General features: G+C 35.1%; 1 protein-coding gene across 6 annotated transcripts in view; it reads left to right on the forward strand.

Moving 5' to 3' along the window:
• ODR4 (odr-4 GPCR localization factor homolog) overlaps positions 1-14,340 on the forward strand; it is a 44,218-nt gene that overhangs the window by 12,693 nt on the left and 17,185 nt on the right. For 5 of the 6 annotated variants that reach the window (XR_010340421.1, XM_064370728.1, XM_064370726.1 and 2 more), the window contains 6 exons: positions 44-80; positions 1,158-1,298; positions 2,301-2,396; positions 4,347-4,415; positions 8,827-8,955; positions 9,469-9,565. Coding sequence is in view for 5 of the 6 variants with exons in the window: in XM_064370728.1 (XP_064226798.1) it covers positions 44-80; positions 1,158-1,298; positions 2,301-2,396; positions 4,347-4,415; positions 8,827-8,955; positions 9,469-9,565 (569 nt within the window). In the remaining variant the exon portion in view is untranslated. The remainder of the gene's footprint in view (positions 1-43; positions 81-1,157; positions 1,299-2,300; positions 2,397-4,346; positions 4,416-8,826; positions 8,956-9,468; positions 9,566-14,340) is intronic. The other variant, XM_064370729.1, reaches the window with a different exon arrangement.

Genomic DNA, 14,340 nt, shown 5'->3' on the forward strand with positions numbered 1-14,340 from the left:
TCAATAATGCCTTTTTTGGTTATTTCGTCCTTAATTAGTAAAGAATATTTTGTCGAAGTTATGATATCCATGATCCAAAGGTAAGAAATTTACTCTTTAAAGATTTTTCTGTGTTGCAAAGTATTTTCAATCAAAATTCAGCTTTATATTTAGTTTTAATAATTTCCATTGCCATCACTTCCTATTGATGTGTATAACCAAGTGTAATTTTTGTAGTTTGGAATATGATTAATTGTATTACAGGTAAGGACAACTTTTTTGTGTGTGACAGGGTCTCTCTGTGTTGCCCAGGCTAGAGTGCAGTGATGCGGTCACGGCTCACTACAGCTTCCACTTCTTGGGCTCAAGGGATCCTCCCACCTCAGCCTCCTGAGCAGCTGAGACTGCGGATGTGCACCACTGCACCTAGCTAATTATTTTTATTTTGTTTTTGGTAGAAACAGGATTTCACCATGTTACTCATGCTTGTCTTTAACTTCTGGGCTTAAGTGCTCTGCCTGCCTTGGCCTCACAGAGTGCTGGGATTACAGGCTTGAGCCATGTGCCCAGCCAACTTTTTAAAAAATTGTTAAAATATCTTTATTAATACCCTCCTACCTTGTTTGTGTGTTTAGTTTTATGTTTGAGAGGCTGGTAGTAGAAGTGACTGAAGATTTTTAGTAGCTGCAATGCCTACTAAGCAAGCTACATGTATTCAGCAAAACCCAGACTAGCATTTTGCTAACGCTTCTAAAAGCTTTGTGAAAAAGTAACTTTGCAGTGTTATTAGCAAGGATGGGACAGAAAGGAGAATGCCTGTCACCTAGGAGTTGCTCAGTGATTATTTGCTTCACATCAGAATCTTCAGTATTGATACTGTTGAAGCTGGAGGATCAAAAGACCTTTCAGAATTCTAAATATGGACATTTCTGATTCTTTTTCTGCTTACCATTGTGAGGAGAAGTGTTGCCAAGAATGTATTTAAAGAGTACTGAACTTAACATGTGCTTTATTTTGTATTTAGTTCAACCTATAATCTTTTGATCAAGCGTTTAGCCATATATGTTAGATATCCGCTTATATGAGCTACTTAGGTTGTATACTTAATGATGTTTTGTTGATCCATGTATTTTACCTAGACCACATCATAGTTATTTTTCTCCCTTCTCCACTGCTAGAGTTCAGCAAGACCGGCAGATTGGAAGTATCAAAATGGATTGTCATCTTCATGGCTTTCTTTAGAGTGTACAGTTCACATTAATATTCACATCCCACTTTCTGCTACTTCTGTCAGCTATACTCTGGAGAAAAATACAAAGGTATCAGGGTAAAATGAATTTTCTTCAGTGATTGCTAGTGAACAATCTGCTTTTATTCTTTCATGTGTCATTCATTTTACCATCTTCACAAATTATATTCTGTTTATAATAATGTTGTTATATGAGTAAGTAACTTATTACTCCAGCCAACTTAGAAATCGTTAGAAATGGAACAATGTCATAATGCTAGTGTATTTAGTTTAATAACTAAATTTAGTTATTATGGTTTGAAATATGATTAATTTTATTACAGGTAAGGAAAACTTTCTTGTGTGTGACAGGGTCTCATTCTGTTGCCCAGGCTAGAGTGCTTTAGTTTATTAATAAATAAATTTAGTTATTAAACTAAATACACTAGTATTTATTACGTGCCTATTAAATATTATTATGTGCCTATTTTGTCATTAAACTAAATACACCGGTATTCATTGTGTGCCTCTTAGGCACATAATAAATATTCATTAATTAACATATGTAAAATGTAATTAATGTGAGAAGCTATACTGTTTGGACGTTTAGCTTTCTCTTGGTACTCACTTTTTTTGTCTTCCTTTTTCCAGTTCTTTCTGGTATTTCTATACCATTTTTAAATTTTTATCTTATTTTTCTTCATTTTTCACATTGAAGATGTGAAATAGAGCTTTTTAAAAATTATTTGTACTTTTATATTATTTGAGGCTTTTTTCTCACTTTTTTTTTTTTTTAAGGTAATGGGCATTAAATTTTATTTGATTGGTCATGTACTTAAACTCCCAAGTCTGTGACATAAATGTTATACTGGGATAAAGATCACAAAAAAACTATATTATTAAATATCATAAGGTACCAAGAATTGGAGGGTATACTTTTTTTTTTAATTTGTGAAACTAGATTTAAATGCTGTATTAATGAGACTTAGGGATTTTAATATTTCAGTTTGTTAAGTGGAAAAAAGTAGAGTTTAAGAAGTTTAATTGAGATGACATTATATCTGAAAGATTTCCATGTTGTGTTTCTGTTAAGAATGGACTTACACGCTGGGCCAAGCAAATAGAAAATGGTGTTTATTTGATTAATGGACAAGTTAAAGATGAAGATTGTGACCTATTAGAAGGACAGGTGAGATAAGAGAAAATCATCTTATGAAATTGTTAATAAAAGATGATTAATCTTTAGTCCTTGCCTATAAGAAAACTGATTTCATCTACTCATTTCTAATTTCTTTTAAAGGGCAAATGTTTTTCTTAGAGAAACAACCCTATTAAAAAGTAGACAGGGGATATGAACAGACACTCTTCAAAAAAAGACATGCGTGCAGCCAAGAATCATGAAAAAAAGCTCAGCATTACTCATCATTACATAAATGCAAATGAAAACCACCATGAGATACTATCTCATACCAGTCAGATTGGCTGATACTAAAAAGTCAAAAAATAACAGATGCTGGCAAGGCTACAGGGAAAAGGGAATGCTTACACACTGTTGGTGGGAGTGTAAATAAATTCAGCCGTTGTGAAAGGCAGTGAATCCTCAAAGACCTAAAAACAGAGATACCATTTGACCCAGCAGTCCCATTCTTGGGTGTATACCCAAAGGAATATAAATTGTTTTATTGTAAAGACATGTATTATGTTCATTGTGGCACTGTTCACAATAGCAAAGACATGGAATCAGCCTAAATGCCCATCAATGATAGACTCGATAATGAAAATGTGGTACATATACACCGTGGAATACTATACAGCCATGAAAAAGAATGAGATTATATCCTTTGCAGGTACATGGATGGAGCTGGAGGCCATTATCCTTAGAAAACTAATTCATGGGGCCAACCATGGTATCTCACACCTGTAATCACAGCACTTTGAGGGGCTAAGGTGTGCGAATCACTTGAGGTCAGGAGTTTGAGACCAGCCTGGTCAACATGGTGAAACCCTGTCTTTACTAAAAATACAAAAGTTAGCTGGATTTGGTGGCAGTTGCCTGTAATCGCAGCTACTTGGAGGCTGAGCCAGAAGAATCGCTTGAACCTGGGAGGTGGAGGTTGCATTGAGCCAAGATCATGCCACTGCACGCCAGCCTTGGGCAACAGAGTGAGACTCTATCTCAAAAAAAAAAAAAAAAGAAAAGAAAAGAAAACTAACACAGGAACAGAAAACTAAATACCATGCATTTTGACTTGTAAGTGAGAGCTAAATGATGAAAACACATGGACACATAGAGGGGACAACACACACTGGAGCCTGTCGGAAGGTAGTAGGTGGGAGAGGGAGAGGATCAGGAAAAACAACTAATGGGTACTAGGTTTAATACCTGGGTAATGAAATAATCTGTACATCAGACCCCCATGGCACAAGTTCACCTATGTAGCAAACCTGCACATGTACTCATGAACTTAAAAGTTAAAAAATAAATAAGTCCAAGAACAAAGAATGACAATTGGAATCCTGAAACTTTACGGGAGTGTCATCTGATTTCCATTCTAATTTTCAAATTGCAAACTGCCCACTTGCAACCAAAGGCCACACGTTGTTCTGCCCTGATGGCAGTTCAAAAGCTATGGCCATTTTATAAGAGAGGTCTATAGAGGCTTCTAAAATAGCTTTGACCTGAAGGAAGAGGAACTTTTGTGATCTCTCCCTTATTAGAGCAGGGATAAGCAAACTTTATGTGAAGAGAAAAATACTACGTATATAGATTTCACAGGCTGTATTTTTATCTCTACTGTGTAGCATGAAAGAAACTACAGGAGATACGTAAGTGAATGATCCTGGTTGCATACCAGTAAAACTTTATTTACAAGGACAGGTGGCAGTGCGGATATTTGCCCACAGGCAATGGTTTGCCAGTGGTTGCTTTAGAGGAATAAAAGTACAGAATTAATTGTTTTAAAGAGTGCACATTGATTGATACAGAATACATAAAGTAATATCTACATAAAAAGCTAAATTAAAATAATTAAAAGACATTTTTTTCTAACTTCCTTAGTATATATGCAATAGTTTCTAAGTTGTGTTTTATGTTACATAGTCTTAACAGTTTGACTTTTTAACTTTTGTGTTTTTTCAGAAAAAGTATTCCAGAGGAAATACTCAAGCGACTGGTCATTCTTTTGATGTCAGAGTGCTAACACCGTTGGTAAATATTTTATAATACCACTTAAATAATTATTAAAATGACCGTAATGAAACTGTTTCTGTTTTTATGTTTCTCATTAGAGAATAAAAGAATTTTATTCTTTTATTTTATTCTTATTCAGTAAGAATTTTATTCTTATTCTATAAGAGATTGTATAAAATATCTAGATATAGGAAGGTTATTCCCAAGAAATGTCATTTTAATAAAACTTGTTTGGGTTTTTTGCCTCAAGTACGTTAAAATTTTAACGTCAAGTAAATAGTTTTAAAAAAACATGTACATATACATACATACATGTATATGTATGCATGTTTGTAAATATTTTGGGTTGTAGCTTTTAAAGTTGAAATTTTAACAAATTGAAAGTAAAAGATGTGTGCACAGGGGTGCAAAGAGTGGTCACATGCTTAATTTGAGTAGATTTATTAGTTTTATACCTCCTAATTTGATAAAAATCACCAAGTATTAATTAGCAAGTTTTATATTTCTGTATGGTTGCTTTAATTTACACATCTTTTTGAAAATTTAAAAGTTGGATATCTTGAGGAATAAAAAGTTAAAGCCACGAATTACTCCTAAAAATATACAGGCCTTTGATTTTAATCCTACTTGAAATTATCCTAAAGAACAGACAGGGTATAAAATAGCACATTATAAAATAGCACATGCCTGTTTGTAGGAAACTTCATTTCAATATTATACTGGATTTTGAAACAGAAATACTTCAAGACTTGGATTTTTTTGAACTGAATAGAATAGAATTAAAAGCAATTTGGCATTTGAGGATATTTTAGTTTCTTCTTTTTTGTGTTTAACAGTAGAGTGTTAGTATATTGCAGCCAGGCACGGTGGCTTACGCCTGTAATCCCAGCACTTTGGGAGGCTGAAGTAGGTGGATCACGAGGTCAGTATGATTGAGACCATCCTGGCCAACATGGTGAAACCCTATCTCTACTAAAACTACAAAAAATTAGCTGAGCATGGTGGCTCACACATGTAGTCCCACACATTCGGGAGGCTGAGGCAGAGGAATCGCTTGAACCTGGGAGATGCAGGTTGCAGTGAGCTGAGATCACGCCACTATACTCCAGCCTGGCAACAGAGCAAGACTCCATCTCAAAAAAAAAATAGAACATTAGTAAATTGTCATCGGGCTATGCCACTCAACATGAGTTCTCAGATTTTTTAATACCTTCGAGGTATTTTAGTCTGATTTTCTACTTGTCTTGATTTTAGAAGTGTCCTTTGTTTTAAGACTGGCTATTCCTCTACTTACATGCTCTTCATTAGTTAGGCTTACTTCTTGGTTTATTAAACAATTTAGTTAAGATTATTTTATTAATAGTATAAAATTGTAGTTGGGAGATATATATAGAGTGTGGGAATATGGAGAGATGAATGGAAGATAATATCATGAAATAATTTGTCATAGTAATATTATATAGTCTAATATATTTTTGTCTAATATATTTTGTCTAATATTGATTATTCACCAATCACCTAACTGGAAATTTTGAAGTGACTAATATATAATAAATAGTACTTACTGCCACTTTTCTTCCTGTTAAGTCTTATTGATTTTTTTATTTGTCATGTTAAGCTTATCTTTTGTTTTCCATACAGTCCTACTGTCATTAGCCTTACAACAGTATTATTTTACCTAAATTAGCACAATTAACTGTTAACTGTTCTCTGTTCATCTATGCATTCTTGTCCAAAGTGATTGTTTCTCTAAAACCTTCTAGCTTTGTTGGTATGTCTTTTGAAATACTTTCCATTTATCTATTCTATCCTGTTTATACATTCAGGTTATCATTTCTGAATCATAGTTTACATTCATTCACTTACTAATTTTTTTCAAGAGGTGTTTATTGAGTTTGTCCAACAACCAGACACTGATTGTACTATTCTCCTTGCTCAGAGTTTCTTAATTGTTCTGTACTGTCTAGTTATAGACCTCCAACTCAGGGTTCTTTATAGCCCCAGCATACCTTTTTATTCTTATTTTCTAGATGTATTCTTGCTGTGCCTTTAAAACTCTGTCTTCCTGAACATGTTTCATGTCTTTGCTCTTTTCTCCATCACCCAAACTGTCAAAATCCTATCTGTACATTAAGACCTAGCCCAAATGCCACTACTTGTGTAAGATTTCATTTGGTTACCACAGAAATGGGGATCTTCTCTTTTTCAAATACCATGTCATCCTTATAGAAGTTCCTTCACCTGTGAACCAGTTAGTTTCCTAAAGGCTGTTTGTCAGCCAGATTATTCCTAAGTCCAGGTAACCAAAAAGAGTTTACATTTGTAGACCCCAACTGGTTTACATTTCTACCAAAAAGGAATGAGTCAGACTTTATATTCCTTAAAACTTTTCCTGACTGAGCATGGTGTAATCCCAGGACTTTGGGAGGCCCAGGCAGGCTGATCGCTTGAGCCCAGGAGTTCAAGATGAGTCTGAGCAACAAATGAAACCCTGTCTCTACAAAAATTAGCTGGATGTGATGGTGTGCACCTGTAGTCCCACCTACTCAGGAGGCGAAGGTGGGAGGATCAATTGAGGCTGGAAGGTCGAAGCTGTAGTGAGCCATGATAGCACCACTGCACTGTAGCCTGGACGACCGAATGAGACCCTGCCTCAAACAAAACAAAACAAAACCAACCAACCAACCAACCAAAAAAACCTTCCTTTCTTTGATATGTGTGTGTATAGTCTTTAATAGTCTAGTCTATTTTGGAAAACAGTGCCCTAATATATAGAGATATATGTATATATACACATATTTACATGTAATAATATATAGATGCATTATATGTTAAAAAAATATAAATTATATGTCAAATATATAAAATAGGGCATTCTTTTTAAAAATAGAGTAGTTTTGTCTACAATAAAAATTTATAGAGTAGATAGGGGAAGCCTGTTACTCCTCGTCCAACCGTACCGTATTGATATATCGATGAACTCTACATGTGTCAAATGGAAGCTTATTCCAGAGATCATATCAGCATCATCACAGTGCTGCTTGATTTGATGATAGCCATTTTTTGAATGGAGGACTTTTGGAGTTGTGTGATCGGTGATAAATTTTTTATCAACAAGTCCTTGACCATGTTAAAGTTTAAATTGTTTAACAACACCTAGATTTAGGTCTGGCCTAATTACATTACCTTAGACATTGACTGAATTACACTAGACATCAAATAATGCTCTTTCAGTAGCTACATATTCAGATATTCTACTCTTCCTTCATTATTTTTCTGCATTTATTCCTGATTGCATAAGCACATGGGCCCAACGCACTTTTCACAAGTTGTGTGATTCGATTTTTGTTCTTCAGAATTGACTTTGTTGTTTAACGACTTATACTCTGTGTTCTTAGAACATAAATTACTTCCTTATCATGTCCATTTTTTTAATCATGATTTTTGTTTCCATTGTGATTATAGGCCTCTATTACAGATTGAGTGTACCTTATTTGAAATGCTTAGGACCAGAAGTGTTTTGGGTTTGGGATTTTTTAGCTTTTGTAATATTTGCAGAATACATACTGGTTGAGCATCTCTAATCCAAAAATCTAAAATCTTATATGCTTTAATTAGCATTCCTTTGGGCATGACATTGGTGCTCAATAAGTTTGGAATCTTGGAGTATTCAGGATTTTCAGATTAGGGATTCTCAACCTGTATAATACTTTAAATATTTTGATACTTTCCTTGTTTTGGCATTTATTAAGATGATGAGGTTGAAAATGTATGTTAAACACCTGAAAACCAAACACGAGTGCTGGCATTCCTTAGACTAAAGAGGAATTGCATCTAAGGACTGTGAGATGAAAGTGACTGCTTACGACCACTGATGTCATTTTCTGATAGAGGCACAGTTCTCTTGTTTCAGTTTTGCTCTGGAGCATACCATTAATTTTAGTCTGAAAGTTTTCGGTTGAAAGTGTGTGAATATATATGTCTGTGCATTGCTTATAGCTTTACCGTAGTTATCACGTCTCACTTTGTATTTGTTATTTTTGTAGTTGATTTGCATTGCACACCTTACATCTACTGTATCATGTCTTCTTTATACATCTTTTAATCGTTGCAGTACTGATGTGAGTAATTTGCACATAATATATTTTTAGGAATATATTGAGTGAATATTGAACCATTTTAGATGGTTATGTTAGAAAAGTTTAGATGTAGTTATGTTTCATTTCAGTATACATTCAAAATACCTGGAAAATAATATATAACGTATAAAAACAAATATGAACGCCTTTAATTTAAGGAGAATAATTTTAAATGTTTGGCTCAGTCAAAACTTTCTTCTCTCTTCATATAACTGCTAATATAATGTTTAAACATTTCCTGTAGTTAATCATCGTTGGTTATTAGAACTTAAACAGATTTTGTCTTTCAGCTCCTGAATTCAGACCACAGATCCACAGCCACAGTCCAGATATGTAGCGGTTCTGTAAACCTTAAAGGTGCTGTGAAATGCAGAGCTTATATCCACAACAGTAAACCCAAAGTTAAAGAGGCTGTGCAGGTACAAAAAGGAATGACTAGTATGTGAAACTCTGTTAACTATTAAAAAAAACTAAAATTTTACCTTTTTTCAATCTTATATTTTATAGTTATTAATTAAATTTTAACTGATAACGGCATAATCTATTGTGTAGTCCAAATGTACCATATAATTGGTGTCAAGATTTTCATATGTATCTATTTTGTGCCTTTTTAAAAATGGTGACTATACAAGTTTAGTAAGTGTTCCACAGTTGTACATGTTAGTATCTGATTTGGAACACTGGATTTATTTTTTTAGATGTGAAATTTTATTTATTTGGTTTTAATTATTTAGATATGGTCTAGGCAAATTTGTCATTAAACTATAAATTTGTTAAGTGTGCTAAATAAGTGGAAATAAAAAATTGAATGCTCTATCAGTTATTTAGTGGACATGATTGTACTGGAAAGCAAATTTTTTTTTTTTTAGTTAAATAATATAAATATAAAGTATTTTATTTCTTACTGTGTTTTTGTGTGTTTTTCCCTGTAGGCAGTAAAGAGGGATATAATGAACACAGTTGCTGATCGTTGTGAAATACTATTTGAGGATCTCCTTTTGAATGAAATTCCAGAAGAAAAAGTTATGAGTATTAAAATAAGTACTTTTTTTGCATAACTTCAGCTGATATCAAGATATAGCAGATGTGTCATCTTTATAGCTACCTATGTTTTCAAACAGTGTATCATCTTTTACTTTTATTATTGACTGAAAATTTTTCAGTTGCTACTCAGAAATTTTTTTTCTTTTTTGAGACAGGGTCTCGCTCTGTTGCGCAGGCAAGAGTGCAGTGGCACAATCATGACTCACTACAGCCTCAGCCTCTTGGGCTCAAGCAGTCTTCCTACCTCTGCCTCCCCAGTAGGTGGACCTGCAGATGCATGCTATGATGCCTGGCTAAGTTTTTGTATTTGTTTTAAGAGACAGGGCTTTTCCATGTTGCCCAGGCTGGTCTCAAACTCCTGAACTCAAGTGATCCACCATCTTTGGCTTCCCAAAGCCAGGGTGTGAACCACAATGCTCAGCTCTAAAAAAATGTTTTTGAACACTTTGTAATGGCAAATTTGTCAACACTTAACAATTTCAGGGAGGATTTTTAAAAAAATTAATTCCCAGTGAACTTCTGCCAGAATGAGTAAACCTTGTTAACATTTTAAAGTTAATATTTTTTTCTTAACATCTGTGAGTATTTTAAATAATTTAGCCATAATCAAAATATTATTTATCAGTGTTAAGTAATATATAGTAGATCCTTTAATAGGTACTATTTATATAAACTGCACTAGTTTATATGCTTCTCAGCTGTTACTCTAACAGACTTCATTAGGTTTAAAAAAGACTGAGTTACAGTACCTTACTCTTTAATAACAATTGCAACTTTTGGGAAACAATTTATACAATTGCAGTAATTTGTATTAAAAATTTTTTTTAATCGAAAAGCAAATTAAAATATTGAGTACACTTTTTAAAGCTACATCATCATCTCCCCGTTCTTCTTATTGCGATATGACTGGATTTGCAATTCACGGTTAGATATGTACATAATTGAAACATTGATATTAGCTTTTTTTTTTCCCCTGAGACAGTCTTGCTGTTGTCGCCTGGGCTGGGGTGCAATGGTGTGATCTCGCCTCACTGCAACCTCTGCCTTCCGGGTTGCAGCAATTCTCCTGCCTCAGCTTCCTGAGTAGTGGAGATTACCGGCGTCTGCTACTATTCCCGGCTAATTTTTGTATTTTTAGTAAGATGGGGGTTTCACCATGTTGTCCAGGCTGGTTTCAAACTCCTGACCTCGGGTGACCCACCTGCCTCAGCCTCCCAGAGTGCTGAGATTACAGGCATGAGCCACCACACCCGACCCATATTAGCTTTTGAAGAGAATATTTTTATGTTCATAGGAAAAAAAAGTATAGCTCCTCTATATAACCAACTTCTTTTAGTACTACTGATAGCTAGCATATTGGGTTTGATGGATTAATTACAATCTTTTTTTATATTCCTAGTATTCGAGACTCTATGATTGCCAGATTTAACATTTATCCTTCCCTTAATTCACAACCCTGGAGGAGTTCCATTTGCTGTTAATTTATAATTTTACTAGAACATGAATTTGAATCTTACATGCAGCAATTGGATTGAGAGTTTTTGGGAGAGCTTTATATAGGACCTATTCACATAGTCCGTCGGCCTAGCAGCCCCATCTCAGTGTGGCTTTGCTTTTGCAACTTGACTTTGAGTTTGTGGTAACTCCTGTGGTGTAAATCATTGCTTCACTTTCTGAGCAACAGTGTATGTTATAGCTGCATTGTGAGTTTCAGGATTTTCAGGGTAAAGGGATGTAATCCACCATTAATGTTAAAGATCTACTTTATCAGACACATCCGTATACTCTTTTCCATTTAAAAATGCTTTATTAAAGTGGTATTACATGGCTATCCTGGTATTCTTTTATATTCAGTTAGTATTTTGAAATTTCTGCTAATATCCAATTAGTAAAAGTAATGGCCCCTAACAGCAGTTGTACTATTTGTATGTTAAACTTGATATATTTAGAAGTTAATATTATAGCCTAATACAAAATTTTTAAAAAGTGAAAAAGTTTTTAACCGGTAATTTTGTGGCCTTGCTACCTATGTGAAGAGCATAGACTGTAGTTTGGTGGAAAGAGCAAAGACTTTGAAGTTCTTGGGTTCTGTGTCTATTCTGCTGCAAGCCAAGTGACCTCAAGCAAATGACTTTATAAGCATCCCTCCCTCCCTCCCTCCCTTCCTTCCTTTTCCTTCCTTTTCTTTTTTCTTCCTTTCTTCCTTCCTTTCCTTCCTTTTCTTTCCTTCCTTTCTTTCTCTCTTTCTTGCTCCTTCTTTGTTTCTTTCCTGTTTCTTTTCTTTCTCTTTCTCTCTCTCTCTTTCTTTGATCACATTGGTTTTGACCTTCATTCTGTTGATGGGATGTATCACATTATTAATTTTTATATGTCGAATCATCCTTGAATCTCTGGAGTAAACCCCAGTTGATTATGATGTATTATCTTTTTGATGTCCTGTTGGATTTGGTTTGCTAGTATTTTGTTGAGGACTTTTGTGTCAAGGTTCATTGGGGTATTGTCCTGTAGTTTTCTTTTTTTACTGTGTTCTTGTCTGATTTTGGTATTAGGATTACGCTGGTCTCACAGAATGGGTTCAGAGTTCTCTGTGCTTCATTTTTTTTTTTTTTTTTTTGGTAATCATTTGAGAATAATTGGTATCATTTCTTTATTAAAGGTTCAGTATAATTCATGGTAAAACCATCTAGTCTTGGATGCAATTTTCTTTGTTTGGCGACTTTTCATTACTGATTTAATCATGTTACTTTTTATTAGTCTGTTCATGTTTTCTATTTATTCTTGCTTGCTTTCTGTCTTTTTCTCTTTCTTTTTCTTTCTCCTTTCTTTCTGTAAGACTTTGAAGTTCTCAGGTTCTGTGTCTGTCCTGCCGCTAGCAGAGTGACCTCAGGCAAATGACTTTGTAGACATCCTTTTCTTTGCCTGCCTGCCTCCCTGCCTGCCTGCCTTCCTTCCTCTCTCTTTCCCTCGTTCTCTCTTTCCCTCATTCTCTCTTTCCTCCCTCCCTCCCTCCCTTCCTTCCTTCCTCTCTCTCTTTTCCTCGTTCTCTCTTTCCCTCGTTCTTTCCTCCCTCCCTCCCTCCCTTCCTTCCTTCCTTTCTTCCCTCTTGCCTTCCTTCCTTTCTTCCTTCCTTTTCATTAGAGACAGTGTCTCTCTCTGTCACCCAGCCTGGAATGCAATAGTGCAATCATAGCTCTCTGCAGCTTTGAACTCTTGGTCCTAAGCGATCCTCCTGCCTCAGCCTCCTGAGTAGCTGGGACTTATAGGCCAGGGCCACCATGCCTGGCTAATTTTTTAAAAATTTATTTGGAGAGACAAGAGTCTTTGGTGTGTTGGCCAGGCTGTAGTGCTGTGGCTGTTCACAGGTATGATCATAGCTAAATACAGCCTTGAACTCCTTGCCATAAGGGATCCTCCTCCCTTAGCCTCCCAAGTAGCTGGGACTACAGGTGCATGGCAGTGTGCCTGGCTAATCTTTTAGTTTTTACTTTTTAGTAGAGATGGGGCCTTGTTATGTTGTCTCAAACTCCTGGCCCCAAGCAATCCTCCTGAAGCACTGGGAATTATAGCCACTATGACTGGCCCCATTTTCCTATATGTACAACAGGAATTATGGTAGCTACTTTTTAAGGCTGAAAGATTAAATGAGATGATGTTTGTAAGACCCATAATAAAATTGATGTAAGCCAAGCCCTCAGTAAGTAGTATTGATACCATGTTAGAGATGATGAAGGAGGAGAATTACGTATGTTAATTGTCATATTTCAAACAGAAATAAGATGTAAATTATATCCAATGCTTTAGTAACAGGATAGTTATTCTAACAGCGTATTAGTTCATCTTAGATATCAAGATAAAAGAATACGTTGAAAGTGTGATAATGTAAATAAATGTAAATTTAGAAATTTTTTGGGGGGCCGGGCGTAGTGGCTCACGCCTGTAATCCCAGCACTTTGGGAGGCCAAGACGGGTGGATCACGAGGTCAAGAGATCGAGACCATCCTGGTCAACATGGTGAAACCCTGTCTCTACTAAAAATACAAAAAATTATCTGGGCATGGTGGCGCGTGCCTGTAATCCCAGCTACTCAGGAGGCTGAGGCAGGAGAATTGCCTGAACCCAGGAGGTGAAGGTTGCGGTGAGCCAAGATCACGCCATTGCACTCCAGCCTGGGTAACAAGAGTGAAACTCCGTCTCAAAAAAGAAAAAATTTTTTTTAAGTTTTAACTTACGTGGATACATAGTACATGTATATATGAGGTATATGAGATGCTTTGATACAAGCATGTGATATAAAATAATCATCTTGGAGAATGAGTTATCCATCCCCTCAAGCATAAATAAATGTAAATTCTGATGTTGAACTTATACACCAAATTGTTAGATTTTAGATTTTGCCCTCATTTTACTTACCTTATTTTTCTTATATACTGATTAAATCTTATAGATACTGTAATATAGTAAAATGTAGAGTGTATGCCATAAAATTAACCTGAATTAGAGTATTTTTGCATGTACGAGGAAGTCTGTAAAGGACCTAATAGCTTTATATGTCTGATCTCTAAAGTAAACATAGGCTTTTAATTTTGGCTATCCAGATAAAAGAACTTAGTATTTCAATGTCAGGAAAAATAAAAAAAACTCCAATTAATCCTTTTACTTATTATGATTTTCCTCTTTGATTCCTCTTAAGATATAGCCTAAGCCTTCTTCACTGTTAAAAGTCTTCATTCAATCCTGCTCAACTTACTCTCATAGATAAC

Source organism: Aotus nancymaae, unplaced genomic scaffold (genome assembly GCF_030222135.1).
Source record: "Aotus nancymaae isolate 86718 unplaced genomic scaffold, 86718_ANA_hifiasm-v0.15.2.pri h1tg000108l, whole genome shotgun sequence".
Lineage (NCBI taxonomy): Eukaryota > Metazoa > Chordata > Mammalia > Primates > Aotidae > Aotus > Aotus nancymaae.